General features: G+C 35.7%; 1 protein-coding gene across 1 annotated transcript in view; it reads left to right on the top strand.

Moving 5' to 3' along the window:
- Positions 1 to 10599, top strand: part of LOC146002802 (uncharacterized) — a 44792-nt gene extending 34193 nt beyond the window's left edge. Inside the window, exons 3-4 of the mRNA XM_083140753.1 lie at positions 1803 to 1930; positions 6923 to 10599. Coding sequence (XP_082996879.1) covers positions 1803 to 1930; positions 6923 to 8408 — 1614 coding nt within the window. The 3' untranslated portion in view covers positions 8409 to 10599. The remainder of the gene's footprint in view (positions 1 to 1802; positions 1931 to 6922) is intronic.
- Positions 10600 to 15860: the final 5261 nt, after the last annotated feature.

The following is a 15860-nucleotide window of genomic DNA, read 5'->3' as shown; positions in this document are numbered from 1 at the left end:
TTAAAAACTGGAAATCTGCAACTTCTAAGGGGAAATATGCGCAGAAGGGACGTCTCTCATGTGTGCATCGGATTTATTTTTTAAATATTCTAATATCAAGGGTCTCTGTTCAGCCAAGAAAAATGAGGTGAGGGTGGGATTTGAACCCACGATCTTTCACGCTTGACGAAAAATAAGGAAAACAGGGTGTAACCAACTGCTCTACATTAACTTCATGACATAATACCTTTAAAAACATGTTGACGTTTATGAAGACTCCCACCTTCCTGTGTTCCAAGCACATTTTCTCGACAAGTCGTGAAAAATATAATTTTTTGAGAACTGTTCGATATTATGCAAGCTATTGTAAATAAAATGTCGCATGAACTCCTCACAAATTTGTTTCTTTCTGCACAAATTTGATGGCAATTTCCTCCAGTTGGAGAAAAACTCTATTCAGTTTCAAACCCCTCTAATTTCAAGTTGAGAAAGCAGAATTGTAAATATTCCTCAAGGTTCTTTTTCCAATGTATTATTTCTGTTTGATTGTGTATTATAATACTGGTTTATAGTTTCTAAGTTCATGGAAAGTGCGAAATTGAAAAACTCTCACCACAGTGTTTTTCGTCTAGTGGAAGGACCAACTCAAAGTTGGCTACTCTCACTTGGAGCCGAAGAGCAATGTTGCTAAGTTTACGAATTCGGGACTTAGAATTCTTTCGGGGCGGTCAAATAAGATGTTGCGAAGTGTACATGTGTTGTGAGGTTCAACATTTAAACACTTTTTGGTAATACATTTCAGCTAAGGTAAACTACACATGCATTTCAGGTACAAACAAGACAGGTTTTCCAAGGTGGATTGATTTAAATTGCAATTTAAGTCTTAAAACAAGATTTAAATCAGGTGAATCACTGGTTCAAACTACTTTAAAGAAATAATTGATAGAATAATGTACATAAAGATTTTGTAGATATCAGAATCAGTTTTGGTGAAACTGCATTAATCTCGTAATCATTTAATGTTGTTTATTAGGATCTAAGAAAGTAAATGTAATATGTAAACTGTAAACACACTTAAATTTCTCTTGATTTAAAATTCAGTAATTCTTACAGACAGACAACGAAATCGAAGAAGGATTGAAACAGTATGAGCATTGTTATTTAGCGGTGTGAATGGCTCTACAGTCAGATTTGCAAAAAATGCTGGCTTTTGAGAATATATGGTTTTCCTGATAAACTATTGTTTTTTGTTTTTTTTTTAAAAAAAGAAATGGCTGCCAACAGAGGCTAACCTATTCTAAAAAGATGTGGAAAAAGTTGTTTTCCAAAAAGCATTTTTTCCCCGCTAACACACAACTCCAGTTAACGTCTTTCCTGTAATTTTTTTTTAAATGTAGCTAATGGAATGGCACTACAATGCAACGTGCAATTTATACATTGGAATGTATAAGTCTGTATGAAATGTTGAAGTCCTCCACTCTGATTAGTATTATATTAGTGCAAATATAACATCCACAGATCATGTTACAATTTGTCTTTTATTTGATAGAATATAGATAAGTAACCGAAATAAGTTGATTTTCATATTAATTTATTTGTTTTGTCATCTGTGATACCATTAAACACTTCATTAGATCAGCATAAAATAATTCTGCAACAATAAAATATCATTCTTCCTTAATTTGCTCATGAGACAAACTGTGGACTGTATCAACTCCAATTTGTTTTCTTATGCATTTTAACAAGCATTATGTAGCTGTAATATGTTGTAATTCCCATGTCAGTTACAACTTTATTGTTAATTTGTTTACCTTTTTCTCCAGGTCAGTGTGGTGAGTGAAACTCCAAATGCTGACAGTGATTCCAATCAGTCTGAAGAAAATGACTCTACACTGGTTGATTCTAATTCTTGCTTTGGAAATAACTCCAAGTCCCAAGAAGAAATTTCAAGGTATGTAACAGATTTCATGTAGCATGCTGTGAGTAGGGCATGGATTTTGAGGTTATAAAACACGTGGTCACTGATTCACTTCTTCGTTTTCTGAAATGAGTTATAATTCACACAAGAGGATTGTTAAGAAGTGAAATTTCACTTTCTTGTAACAAAAGTTTTAAAAAAATATCTTGTAATGAAAAATATTTTAGTGCATTTTTTTTAATTGTTCATGAGGAAATATTTAAATAAAATATCTCTTTGTTGCATGATTTGGTGATTTTTTATAGTTGGATTGCTGAGAATTTGTAAATCAAATATAAACTTATATTCAAATTCAGAAGAAATATTGCACATAAACAATCTGTCCATTTGTGTGAACTGTTCATGTACAAAGACACCCAAGAAATGTCTACATATTTTAATGTAAAATGACGCACTTACAAACATCAATGTCACAAATGTTGAAGATCTGCTGTGAGGAATGTTTAAGTATGACAATGACAATACTCGGTGTACTCGCAATTAATATGAGGCTCTTTTGAATTCAATGAACTATTGAATCAGCAACTTTAACATAGATGTCCACTATGGTGACTACATATTGTCCGACACCCGACCCTGTGGCCGAGTGGTTAGCACATCGCGCTGCGACGCCAAGGGCCCAGGGTTCGAATCCCGGTCGGGCTTGGTTGTTTGTGAATGTCCATTCATCAATTTCATCATTTCATCACTCATCCCCATCTTCGCAAATTAGCCAAGAGGCACAAAACACGAAGTAAAATAAACTAAATCAGGTAAGCATGGGCCATTCTCAGCAGTTGCTCTTCTTCCTATCCATGGACCTGCCAAATTTTCAATGTGCCAGCATTTTATTTGACAAACATGATACTTGCATTTAGAAAGTGGTAATGGCATTGGCGTAAAAATATGCCTAGGATGTATAAACATTGCAATGAAATACATCATCATTTAATTTTTCCAAAAGAAGGTTTACAAAATATTTGAGATTTAGATTTACATGAAAAATCTTGTCTCTTAAGGGCATGAGGAAGGGTTTCCATTAGCCATGAGGTTCTCCCCTCCATGGCAGCCATGACACTGTTGCCAACTTAGCTCTTTTGGAGCCAGATCTGACTCTTTCGTGCACTCATTCTGTCCCCTCGCTCCACTATGATGTCATCACTGGCTCCGGCCCACATAGAATAACTTTTGCCACGAATATAAATTTTGCACATGATATTGTTTTATTGGCTACTTCCCCTCACCACCCTCTTACCTCCCCAGCTACTTTTTTGTAGCACCTTGGCTGATGTGAAAATGACAATATATTGTTATCCAGGAATCCTTTGTTTTCGAACATCGGTCGATTATTGACATGGGTGATGGTGCCAGATCTAGACGATGAAAGCTAAGAATAAATCGTCATCACTTTAAAGTTAACAGTAATATATCAGCACCCTCCCCCCTTGATACCTAAAATTACCCTAGAAGGCACTTCATCCAGTCTTCGTAAATCTAGCTCCTTGAAAGTTAACTTTAAGGTGAAATTGAGCTATTTTATGTGCATCAGGTTTAGCAACACTGTCAAGATGGCCGTAGGGGGAAAGAAGAAATGCATTATGCTTATGGGAGTATTATTTGATTTGTTCGATTTGGATTATTAAACCTCCAATGGCATAGAAAAGTATGGATGGAAAAAGGACATGTGGAACAATTTCGTGGTCTTAGGAAAATCAAAACTTTCATTTGATTAGCCGTAACTTGAAATTGATTCCCCATAAGGAATATGTGGGATTCTGTAAATACTTATTCATCATACTTTTCAAATATCTTTCCTAACTTAGTCAACTTCAAAAACAGCTTCTGCTTCCAACATGGAGAGAAATTCATGCTCTCTTATCTGGGCATTTTTTTTTCTAATAGCAGTGCCCATTCTGACGATATTAAAATAAATATACAACTGGTGCAAAATTGTCACCCTTTCCATTAAGATAGGTTAATTTTGTTGCAAACTCATACATCAAAATACTTTTCTCACATTATGTGAACAATGAATACACAATATAGGGATACTTTCAGATGAAGTATATTACCTTCAATAAATGTAATTAGCATGAAGATACATTACAAATTTGGAGGTGGACAGGTAAGTATAAGATGTTAAGGGGAGGTAATTTGACCAGCATAATTTCTGCACATCATCTTGTGTCTAAATCGAATAATCATTAGCTTTATAAACTAGAATACTATGTTCAATTCCCCACATAGATTTGCCCCATCCCCCCCCCCCCCCTGGCAACTGGATGACACATGAAATTTTTAATTTTTCACTGTTGTCACACTGATTGTTGTAGCCTTACACTTTCTTATGGTACAAATGCATGGTAATAAATCACATGGAAGAGGAAACTGCAAGAAGTGCAAAGAACATGCCTTACTAAGGTAAAGGTAATTTTATTATGTCATTCATGCACCACCCCTTTCCTCTTAAACACACACACACACACACACACACACAGCAATATACATACATATATATGTATGAGGAAGTTTCTGGCTCACAATCATTGTTTGAGAATGCAGTAATTAAATGGAAATTAAATGTGAAGATTGTGAGTTCTAGAGTTACGGTGTTTTTATACTCTAATGCTGAAAATCTTTCCAGATGCTAGCTTTCCCATTGATAAACCATTACTTTGGTGCTACATTTTGCCATCAAATATGAAATAATTGTAATTTGCACACACAGTAAACCATCGCATCATTTCCCATGCTTCTACCGGGTTAATCTTTGTTTCAATAAGCCATCTGTGTAACGCATCTGTTGCACCTTCTATTGGGACACACTATTGGATATTAATTTTCAACATCAAAATTTGCAATACGATACTCGACGTTTTTAGTTTTTCTTTTATTTCATGTGGATTTTTAACAGTGAAAGTTGTTTATTGTTTAATTACAGCAAGCCTTACAATCAATATTTAATCATGTGTTGTCCTGAGACGTGAAGAAAAAGTGTTTATATGCTTGTAACAACCGTAAACTAAAAGAAAAATAATGTATCATGAGTGTGATTATTGTGGAGCGATGGTGTTATTAGGATATGTGATTATTAGTGCTCAGAAGTTTATGACCTCAAAAATTGACAGAATGACCTTAAAATTGTTAAAATATAAATTGAAAATTTTAAAAGATCACCTAAACATAATTTCCGCAATTAAAATGGAAGCTTGATTTTTCATAAATTATGAAGAGACCAGTTGAATAATTTGATAAAATCTGTTTGGTGGTCTAAACTGATAGTTCAAAGCAAATGAAAAAAGAAAAACAAGTGCTAATGTATGTTTTCACATAATACTTCATTTAATGTGATCAAATGCATTAAAATTCATGAAACAACTAGAAAGAACAAAAGAGAAACTTCAAGAATGATAAGGAATGAAATAAAAATGGCAAAATATACTGAAAAATGACCTGAAACTAAAGAAGGCCAGAAAATGCAAAAAGATGCCAAAACTAAAGAAGGCCAGAAAATGCTAAAAGATGCCAAAACTAAAGAAGGCCAGAAAATGTTAAAAGATGCCAGAAAAACAATGTTTTCTGTTTCTAACTGAAGTGAAACTGACTCCTATCAGTTTTATCATTGTCTAGAAAGACCAGACAGAAATATGATTTGTCATCAACTTCCTACCTCTATTGATTATTTATAATGTTATATGTAATTTAGTAATTGTGTGCTAGTGACCAAACCTGCTCTGGTATCCAGAACAGATTCTGTTTATGTTTTATCCATAAGTATGATTACGTACATGAACTACACATGAAGCGGGAGTGTAATATTGTTGTGAGGGTATGTACTTGTGTAAAGTAATAGTGTAAGAGGCAGATACACAGGATTATGTTACACTATAACCAATATATATATATATGGATGCTACAAGGTATTTAATCAATATCCAGTATACATATAGAATATTATATTTTTAACTTACGAGCCAGTAAATATGTTGTTTTTTCCTAATATATTCACAATGTGCCTCCACTGGGAATTAATTTTGAAAATGTTACATGGTTTTTCAAGAGGTTGTATAAAATAACCACAGAAAACAATAATACCCACAATATATAGAGCCGTAGTTTTGAAACTGATGAGACTAGAATTAACTTACTTTCCAAAATTCACAATTGTTTTTCCCCAACTATCAAAATGTTCTCCTCAACATTCCTGTCTATGTTTATTGTTGCCCAGTGTTTCACCTTGGATCTCCGTTTCCTGTCAATACTGTTGGCAGCTCTACATGCAGAGTTAATTGATCAGCTGCGAAGACCCCAGCATGATGATTATCCATTTTCTATTCCTCCATTTCATGCCCTGCTCTTCAACAACCAAGGCCCACCCCCATCTATAGCTCTAAATGCTGTTGAGTATATATATAAGTAGAGAGTTTTTATGCTTCCCCTTTAAAAATATTATATACCCTCTGAAATTCTTCCAAAAGTATGCATAAACATTAACCTTTCTTCAATATGATAATGAGCCTCACCTATCTTTGCATGTTGTATTGAACCCTCAAAAATGCAAATAATGCTTAAAGTTCTAGACACGTGACAATTCACTCACTGTTGTGTGTGATTTTACATATCTGCAGTATTTAAGGATTAAACTACTAACTTTACCTACACAGTGCCTGGATGGGATAAAATATTCTCGATCAAATGTGAAACCATATTTTTCACATTTCATTGAATATATATAATGCCAGAAGAAAAGATAGTGTTGTGTCAATAGTAAACCATTTATTACCCTTCTAAGTCTAAATGTGGCATCTGCAATACAGTTCTACAAATACATATTAGTCTTATTACTGCACATGGAGTTATTCTGCAATCCTGTAGTAACTAGTTTGTTGAAGCACTTTGTTTATTTGTAATGTACAGTGCAAAATGATAATTAAAAATGTTCTGTTGTAACAACAATCCCTTACCTATTTTTCTGTCTTATTGTAGGGGCTTGGTGGAAGTAGTGTACATGGAAAAATCTACATGCCCAATAAATCACCTTCACCATGATACCAGCGATGAGTCACACACATGTAGAATTTGTAATAAGATATGGTATGATGAGAGAGACATGCACATTCAGACAGATCAGAAAACATTTTCATGTGACATATGCAAGAACAACTTCCTCAGTGAATATTCTTTGAAAAATCATTTGCTGACTCACTTAAATGCAACATCACATTGTTTCTCATTGCTTGAAAAACCATGTCCAAAACAAGATAGACATAATACTTGCTTGCAGAGATCCATTGATGTGAAGAGTTATAACTGTGATACTCGTAAGATATCATTTATTGAAAAGCACTCTCTAGTATCTCATCTCCCATGTAAAGAAATGAAGTATGTCTGTAAAGTATGTGGTAAAAAATGTAGTGCTAAAAGAACACTAGCCATGCATTCCAGAGTCCACATTCAAGAAGCGTTCCAGTGTGACATTTGTAAGAAGTCTTTCAGGTACAAGTCACAACTTTTAGTCCATATACATCATCATACAAATGAAAAATTATTTCAGTGTGACATATGTAAAAAGTCTTTCATGCAGATATCATCTCTTAATGTCCACATGCGATGTCACAATGGTGAGAAGCCATTCCAATGTGACATATGTAAGAAGTCTTTTGTGGTGAAATCACACCTTAGGGGCCATATCCAGAGTCATATGGGTGAAAAGCCTTACCAATGTTACATATGTAAGCATTTTTTTTTGCGTAAATCTTATGTTACCATCCACATGCGGTGTCATACTGGGGAAAGACCATTCCAGTGTGACGTATGTAAAAAGTATTTCAAGGAAAAAAAAGCACTGCACATGCACATGCTTGTCCATAATGCTGAGAAACCTTTCCAATGTGACATGTGTGAAAAATCTTTCAAGCAGCAATCGCAACTTAGAGACCATGTAGGGTATCATATGAGTGAAAAACCTTACCAATGTGACATATGTGAGATGTCCTTTAGGATTAAATCAACTCTTAATATCCATATGCGGCGTCATACTGGTGAACATCCATTCCAGTGTGACATATGTAAAAAATCTTTCAAGGAGAAGTCAACCATTAAGAAACATATCCAGGATCATACTGGAGAGAAACCATACCAATGTGACATGTGCAATAAATCTTTCAAGTGTAGAAGAAACCTTAACCTCCACTTGCAGTCTCATACAGGTGAAAAACCATTCCAGTGTGACATATGCAAGAATTATTTCAAAGAGAAAAAATCACTTATAATTCACATACGGTGTCATACAGGTGAAAAACCATTCCAGTGTGATATATGTAAAAAGTATTTCAGAGATAGGTCAACGCTTACAAAACATTTGTGGTATCATACGGGAGAGAGACCATTCCAGTGTATCATATGTAAGAAATCTTTCAAGGATAGGTCAGCTCTTAGGAAACACGTCCGATGCCATGTGGGTGAAAACTGATTCAGTTTTCTCATGTAAAAAGTTTTTCAAGCTGAGAGGAAGCTTTAACTTTCACATGCTGTGTTGCATGAGTGAGAGACCAGTATGTTACCTGTAAGAAATCTGTTGTGGAGAAATCAAAGCTTAACATCCACATGTAAGTTAATACAAGTGAAGTTAGATTCCAGTGTGACATGTAAAAAGTCTTTGAGTGCAGCTGAAGCATTTAATTCCATGTCCAGTGTCATACGGATGTAAAAGCAGGTCCGTGTACAATATATAATAAGACTTTCAAGCAGAAAGTTAAAAATCATTTCACAGTGACGTGCAAAACGTTTTTTCAAAGTGAGAAAACATTTACTTCCAAGTACAGTGTCATTTCAGTGAAATATCATTCCATTGTGACACATATGTATAAGATCTTTCTAGCAGAAATAAAAACTTAACTTATGCCTGTGGTGTCATACGGTGACAAAACATACTTGTGGAAATTTTGACCAGCGATTCACACAGTTTGACTGTGAAAACGGATGTAAATGAAATTCATTTGAAGATAAAAAATCTGTGTGGTAACCATTTTTATTCTATACAACTCTTAGAATTTAGATGCATCTGAGATAAATGCCTTTTGATGTTCATCATAAAGGCACATTTACATTTAAATTCAAGATAGATACTAATGTGAGATTATTGGTTATAACATCTTCATATCAATTTTGCCACCACAGCATATTGTTGTAACCGATGTGGTAGATGGAAAGGAAATCTTTAATGCGTTTATGGTAAATTAGAATGCTTTCCTGTGTCATACATGTGAAGAATCATTGACTACTAAATCTTACCTCATGAATCATTTGCATCTACACCATCTGTTGGAAGGCATTTGCTACCAAAGGTTGCCTAAAAGTACACTCAAGTATTCTCACTCAGCATTGGAAATTCAAATGTGCTTTATGTTACATAGTACAGGGTGTGGCACTTAAAACCTTCATAAGATATCATTAGCTGAACAATTTGAATGATTAAGTGAAATTAAAACAAAATCAAACAAAAGCAATACACCAAATGAAATTTAATGTTGTGTGTTAAGATTTCTCACCTTCACAATAGATGCTGAAAGTGTCCTCCACCCACTTCAACACACGTCTGAGCACGTTTCAGGAGATTCATGTACACCTTTGTTAATTCTTGAGTGGTGATGCTCTTCATGATATTCTGGATGGAGGTCTTGAGTTCTTCAATTGTGTGTGGATTTGTTTCGAATACTTTCCCCTTTAACATTCCCCACAAGTAAAAGTCACAAGTTTACAAGTCGGGTGACCGAGGAGGCCAGAGGCCTTTGCTAATTGTCCTCTCTGGAGTAAACATTTCATGCACACGGGATAGTGAAGCATTTGATGTGTGGCTTGTTGATCCGTCCTGCTGAAAGTAACAGAACTGACGCTCCTCTTCTGTCAATTGTTCATAAAACTCTTCCAGAATTCCCAAATACATGTTACTGTTTACTGTGGTTTCAAAAAATATGGGCCCCATAACGCGTTGTGCGGAAATGGCACACCAAACACCAATCTTTTCGTCATGCAATGGCTGCTCGTGGATTACGTGTGGATTCTGTGATGACCAATAGCGATTGTTTTGGGAATTTACGTATCCCGACAGGTGAAACCGTGCCTCGTCACTCATGATGAGCATCAATGGATCCAAAACACTACTGGCAACATTCGTCAATAGCCATGAACAAAAATTCACCCTCTTCCCCAGGTCAAGCTCCCTCAGTTGTTGTACTACACTTATCCGGTAAGGTTTTAACTTCAGCACCCTTAACACACGTCTACAACTTCGCTCACTAGCTGGAACCTGTTGACTTAATTTCCTCGTTGATTTACGAGGACTTCTCGCCATTATGTTCTGCACCTGCCTCCATAATTCAGGTGTGCAGACAGATGGTCGTCTGTCCCTGGGAGCATTTGCAACAGATCCTGTACGCCTCCATTTCCCAATCAAATCCTGTATTGTGCATTTTGCTGGGACAGGACGTCCTGAAAATTTCTCCTGAAACAACTTCTTTGTTTGCACAAAGGATCCGGTGTGCACAAAAGCTTCAACAATTGCAACACGCTCAGGAATCAAATACGGCATTATCATGGCTTCACCCAACAAGGCCTGATTCTCAACTGCTTTCACTCGACCACGGGTTCACAAGTCACCTGCTGGTGAGAAACAGAATTAGTAACTCATGAAGGCCATCTTCTGTTGACATGTTCATTTAGATGTTTTACATGTTCATTAGCAAAGCAATTACATCGGGATTACAGCGGTTTTACGTGCCACACCCTGTATATGATAATAGATCAAGTCTTGAGATCCACTCGAAAGTTGCAAATTTTGTGAATGAAATTGAAGGTTTTTGTGTCAAATGTTACTGTGCAATGGATGGAAATGCAGGCAGTACTATTTTTTCTGTGTTAAATGATTTGCTTGTCTCTTATAATTAGAGTTGGAAGTGGTCGGAAAAAACTAGCTTTTTTGTTTGGGCTTTTTTCGGCTTTTTTCACAAAAGTGTGTCAATGAAAATACAGGAGTTGGCAGTATTTTTCCTCTTCCATAATTTTCGTTTATCTCCCTACTGTAAAACAGACACACTTTCTAAATATAAAATACAATTTACAATATGAAATTCGCAGCTAGACATAAACAGTGTTTTCAAGAAAGCTGGTTTTTTTGAATGGGCAGTTCTTTCCAAGTGTTATCTTCATATTCGGTAGGCTTGTTGAATATATCTATGTAGTATAAACATATTCACATAAATGGAGTAGTTTTTGTATGCGTTTTTAATAGAACCTAATAATATATGATTTTCAATGTTTGAATTTGTTATACGAACATGTACATGAAAAAAGGAAATACTGCTCTACCTTTTGAAAATCTAGTATCATATCTTTTTACATTAAATTTTGTGTTCAGTAAAATATATATTTGTATTCTGACTTTCCAGTACATCATGTATAATTTGGTTAAATGGCCGCTAAAGTTCATGACACAACAATTATAGTGTGTGTGTGTGGGGGGGGGGGGGGCATCTTGTTGGAACATGTACCCATGGGATACAGCATACTGTTCTAACATTTTAAGGTAACTTGCTCCCGTAACTGTCGCCCCTTCAAAGAAAAAAGGCCCAATTACAGAATCTTGTGTCAAAGCACACCACACATTTAACTTTGTGCTGTCGCGTTCATGTTCAATAACTGCATGGGGATTTTGCTTACCTCATATCCTGCAGTTATGCCTATGCACTTTTCCCGATGTATGGAATGTAGTTTCATCACAAAAGGCAACACGTGTAAGAAATTCATTATCCTGATTAATGCGTGATAGCATTTCCACATCAAAGTCAAACCTAGCAGGTTTATCAGTGCACCTAAGTTTTTGAACCATCTGTAACTTGTACGCTCTGAGCCTTAACCTTGTATGTATGATATCGTTCACAGTTGAACACGGAATTTGCAGTTGTGAACTCGCACTTCTAATTGATTTGCGCTGTTTTCTCTGAAAAGCTTCCTTTACTGCAACCATTTTCTTCTCGCTCATATGCTTCTTACTACTGCCTTTCATCCTCAACAAGGAACCAGTTTCCAGCAATTGTTTGTGCCATCTAACAATGTAATGACGATCTGGTGGTTCTTGTCCATATTGTTGCATAATAATCCTTAGCACTGTGACAGGGGACTTCAATTCTGCAAACCAAAAGCAGCACTCAACTTTCCGATGCACAGTAAACGATGCCATTTCACTCACTACTCAAGAACAAAGTAACTCATGCACATACTCATGGTAAAAGAATTCTATCATACCCTCTTCTGAACACCTGTGCAAGGGTTGGACGATCTACAAGAAAGAATTATCAATGCATGTGCATCTGTGACATGTCAAACATTGCGGAACGTATGGATTGAGGATGTTTGTCGAGCCACGAAAGGAGCTCGCATTGAGATCTACTAAGGTGAGTACTGCAATTTTCTTTTGCTTATCATAAAATTCTATGACTCCCTCTTCCAAATAAAGGTAACCGGACATTTCTATCACCAACTGTTGCAGAGTAATTGAAATTTCTTATTGGTATATTTTCATCCGGACACACTGTATATATATTTTTTTATTAAATGATACGTATTAGCAATGATTCTTATAATGAACATGTCTGAATGTGAGTTAACTAAGAAAAATTATCATTTTTCATTGCCACTGAAGTTCGATGAAACTCGAGAGAGGTATTAAAAAGAGTAGACCGTCCCAACTAAATCTGGTCCTCTCGTAAACTTGCATCAATAGTGATAAAACTAAAATTACCAAATATTGTAGACTGCAGCTGGAGCCTGCCTCTTTCTACAAACAACCCATTCATATATGCAAGGACAAAATAAAATTCTTGCAAAATCTTTCGTGGTTTTTCATAGCTTCACGTTAAAACATTTCATAGTTTGAAGGACCTGTCCCTGTGGTGGAGTGGTTAGCACATCATGCAATGACGCCAGGGATCCTGGGTTCGAATCCCAGCCTGGGCATGGATGTCTCATCAATTTCATCATGTCATCACTCATCCCCATCTTCGCAAATTAGCCAAAAGTGACACAAAAGCGAAGTAAAATAAACTAAATCAAACAAATCAATCATAGTTCGAAGGTAGAAAAATGGGCAATTGCCCAGCTCTTGAGTCTGTGGCTGAACCTTGTGAGTGTCCATTCACCAATTTCATAATTATTGTTCATCCACATCATCATCCTTTTGATTATCCAAAAGTGTCAGAAAAACTATGCTAAATAATAAAAATACAAATTCAAATAACAGGGGGCTTCAATTACTTCCCGGTATGAAATTGAGGGTTACAAGCAACTTCATAATGTATATATGCTTATTTTGTGGAGTGAAATGCCGATAAGGGAACAATTAGAAAGACCGTTACATATTTCCATTGGGCTCTTAGTACACAGTGGTAAGCATACCTAAGAATTATTTGTCATAAGTTTCTGCAGTGACATATCCTCTATCTTTTGTTATTATTTTCCTCATTTTACGCCGCTTTCCTGCCTAGACTAGAATGACAATGAATGGAAATTAGAGAAAATTGAAGAGTGGAAACTTACAAAGTAACACCCATATGCACACGAGGATTGAATCCGGAGCCGTCAGTCAATAATGTGAATGGACTCAGCCACCGATGTTTGCTAGCAAATTTCTACCTCCGAGAAAAGGAAAGTGAAAATCAACATAATATAGCAACTGAGGAAGTGTGAGATCGTACTGCACCACGCAAATTTTAGTATTTATCCCATGAACATAATTAGTGTTTATTTTTAATTAATGCACTTTATACTATGTTCTTATATTTGACATTTTTTTTTTAAGTATATGAATATTTTTGATTACAGTACAATGCCATTAACATAAAATCTCTACACAATCCGGAGGCCAGAAATGAGAGCTTTGCACTTTAAATATTGTGATGTCTTTCTTGCACCAATGGCCACTTGCCTGTAAGTTCCAAGAAACTCTCGAAGTCTGAATGCATATCCCTTGAGAAAGTACAGCAAACAAAAATAGCGACATGAATGACCACAGCCATCAATCCCTGGAGGTAGGGGCACCTTCCTTTTCTGTGGCACCGTACCATGTGATGGAATTTTCCAGTCGCTGACCTTTCCAAGAAATGCCCTCCTGCTCACTTCTTAACAATAAGCCATCTGGCCACTACTTCAGTAGTTGATGGTTCCTTTGGAATCTGTATGAGTCATGTTCAGTTTCGACTGAATCAGTTGGAAATGGAGTCACTGATGGTTCAACTGAAATTAGTTGTGCGATTACTTCGACTAATATTAGTCAAACGACTAATTCGACTCATATTAGTCAACTAATTTTCATTAGTCGATGTTTTTATCGATGGTTTTAATAATCGACTAATATTAGTCGACTAATGCGCATCACTAATTACAAGGTGACAAGGCTACAAACTGCACCATCAGGGAGGCTATAAATCAAAAGGAAGAAAATGAACATAAGAATAAAATACAAGATGTTTGACAGGACAAAGTGATATAAAACTCTCAATAATAATGTAAGACAGCTCAATGTTAAAGAACATGTAATCCAAACATATATGTATGCATTCAGTTATTCTTAGTGACATTATATTGAGATATAAGATTATGCAAAAACGATTTCTTTCCATTATATTTATGTATTACTGTTAGTGTACTTCCACCATATACTGGGATTTCTATGCCTACCAACTCTGGCTAGGGTATTCATTTTTAAACTTATGCTTGCTGTTCCATTCTTTCTCTCATAACAAGAAGACTTTTAAAGAGATGTATTCTCTTACATAGATATATCTGTATTGTGTGTGCCTGTGAGCTGTGACATGAGAATTCAAAGATTTGAAAAAATAAAATGAATAGAGAATAGATTTGAACAACTCTCTGTTAATCTTAATTACAAACTCTCCAGAATTATTGCAAATAATGTACAAGAACAAAAACTCCTTATCGTTAGTTCCAAGTATCAAAAACAATGGCAATCATGGGAGGCTCATAGTAGAAATAACGAAGGAAATCATACCAAATTTTCATTTAAACCTCTTCAAAAAGAGAATGGACAAGTACAGGAAAAATAATTGCAAATAATACATTTAAAAGAAAACCAAGTATTTAGTTTTTGTGTGTAATTGTAATAAATATTGATCAAGAAGTAAGTTAGTCATAACAACCATACCATTTTACTTTTTTAACATTTCACAATTTGGTTATATTTCTGATAGTTAAGCACTACACCATTTTCAGTTTCCTGGATTCAGAAAGTTAAACATATAGCAATACTGTATTTTTGTTTTTCCAAATTGCTCCAATTTTCTTATAACCACATTACCATAAGTAACCAGTATATAGATTTCCAGATTTCTGCTTCAAAAATTTAAATGTTAAATATGGTAAACCAGCATTTCTGTATTTTCTTAGCTTCGCTAAGCTTCGTTAGAGGTCCTGGATTCAAATCCTGGCTTGTGCATGGATATTCTTTGTAAGTGTTCCTTCATATCATCAGTGGCGATGCTACATAAAGGGCAACTAGGGCACTGCCCCACAACAATTTTAACATAAAAAGTTCATCTGAAGAGATGATCGGTATACTATACGCGTAAATATTTTTTTGGTTTTTTTCCCTCAACCCCTACGTTGCTGCAACCAGACTTACAGGGCATGCACCCTGTGCGAGGTTAATATATTTCTCCGTCCTGTTGGAGAGAGTCCAATCTCGGCTCTGCCCCGGAGACGTGACGTCACTGACTGATCCAAACATTTACAGCATAGGCAAGGGACGGTCCCCTCACAATGGAAAAGCGCAAAATTCGTAGCCGTCTCTGGGCAGTAAACGAGGTGCCCTGCCCATTCATGTTTGCCTCGTTCACCGTTCAGTGTTTCCAAC

Source organism: Lepisma saccharinum, chromosome 19 (genome assembly GCF_977018435.1).
Source record: "Lepisma saccharinum chromosome 19, izLepSacc3.1, whole genome shotgun sequence".
In the NCBI taxonomy this organism is placed as follows: Eukaryota; Metazoa; Arthropoda; class Insecta; order Zygentoma; family Lepismatidae; genus Lepisma; species Lepisma saccharinum.
This window is presented reverse-complemented; position numbering and strand designations above follow the sequence as displayed.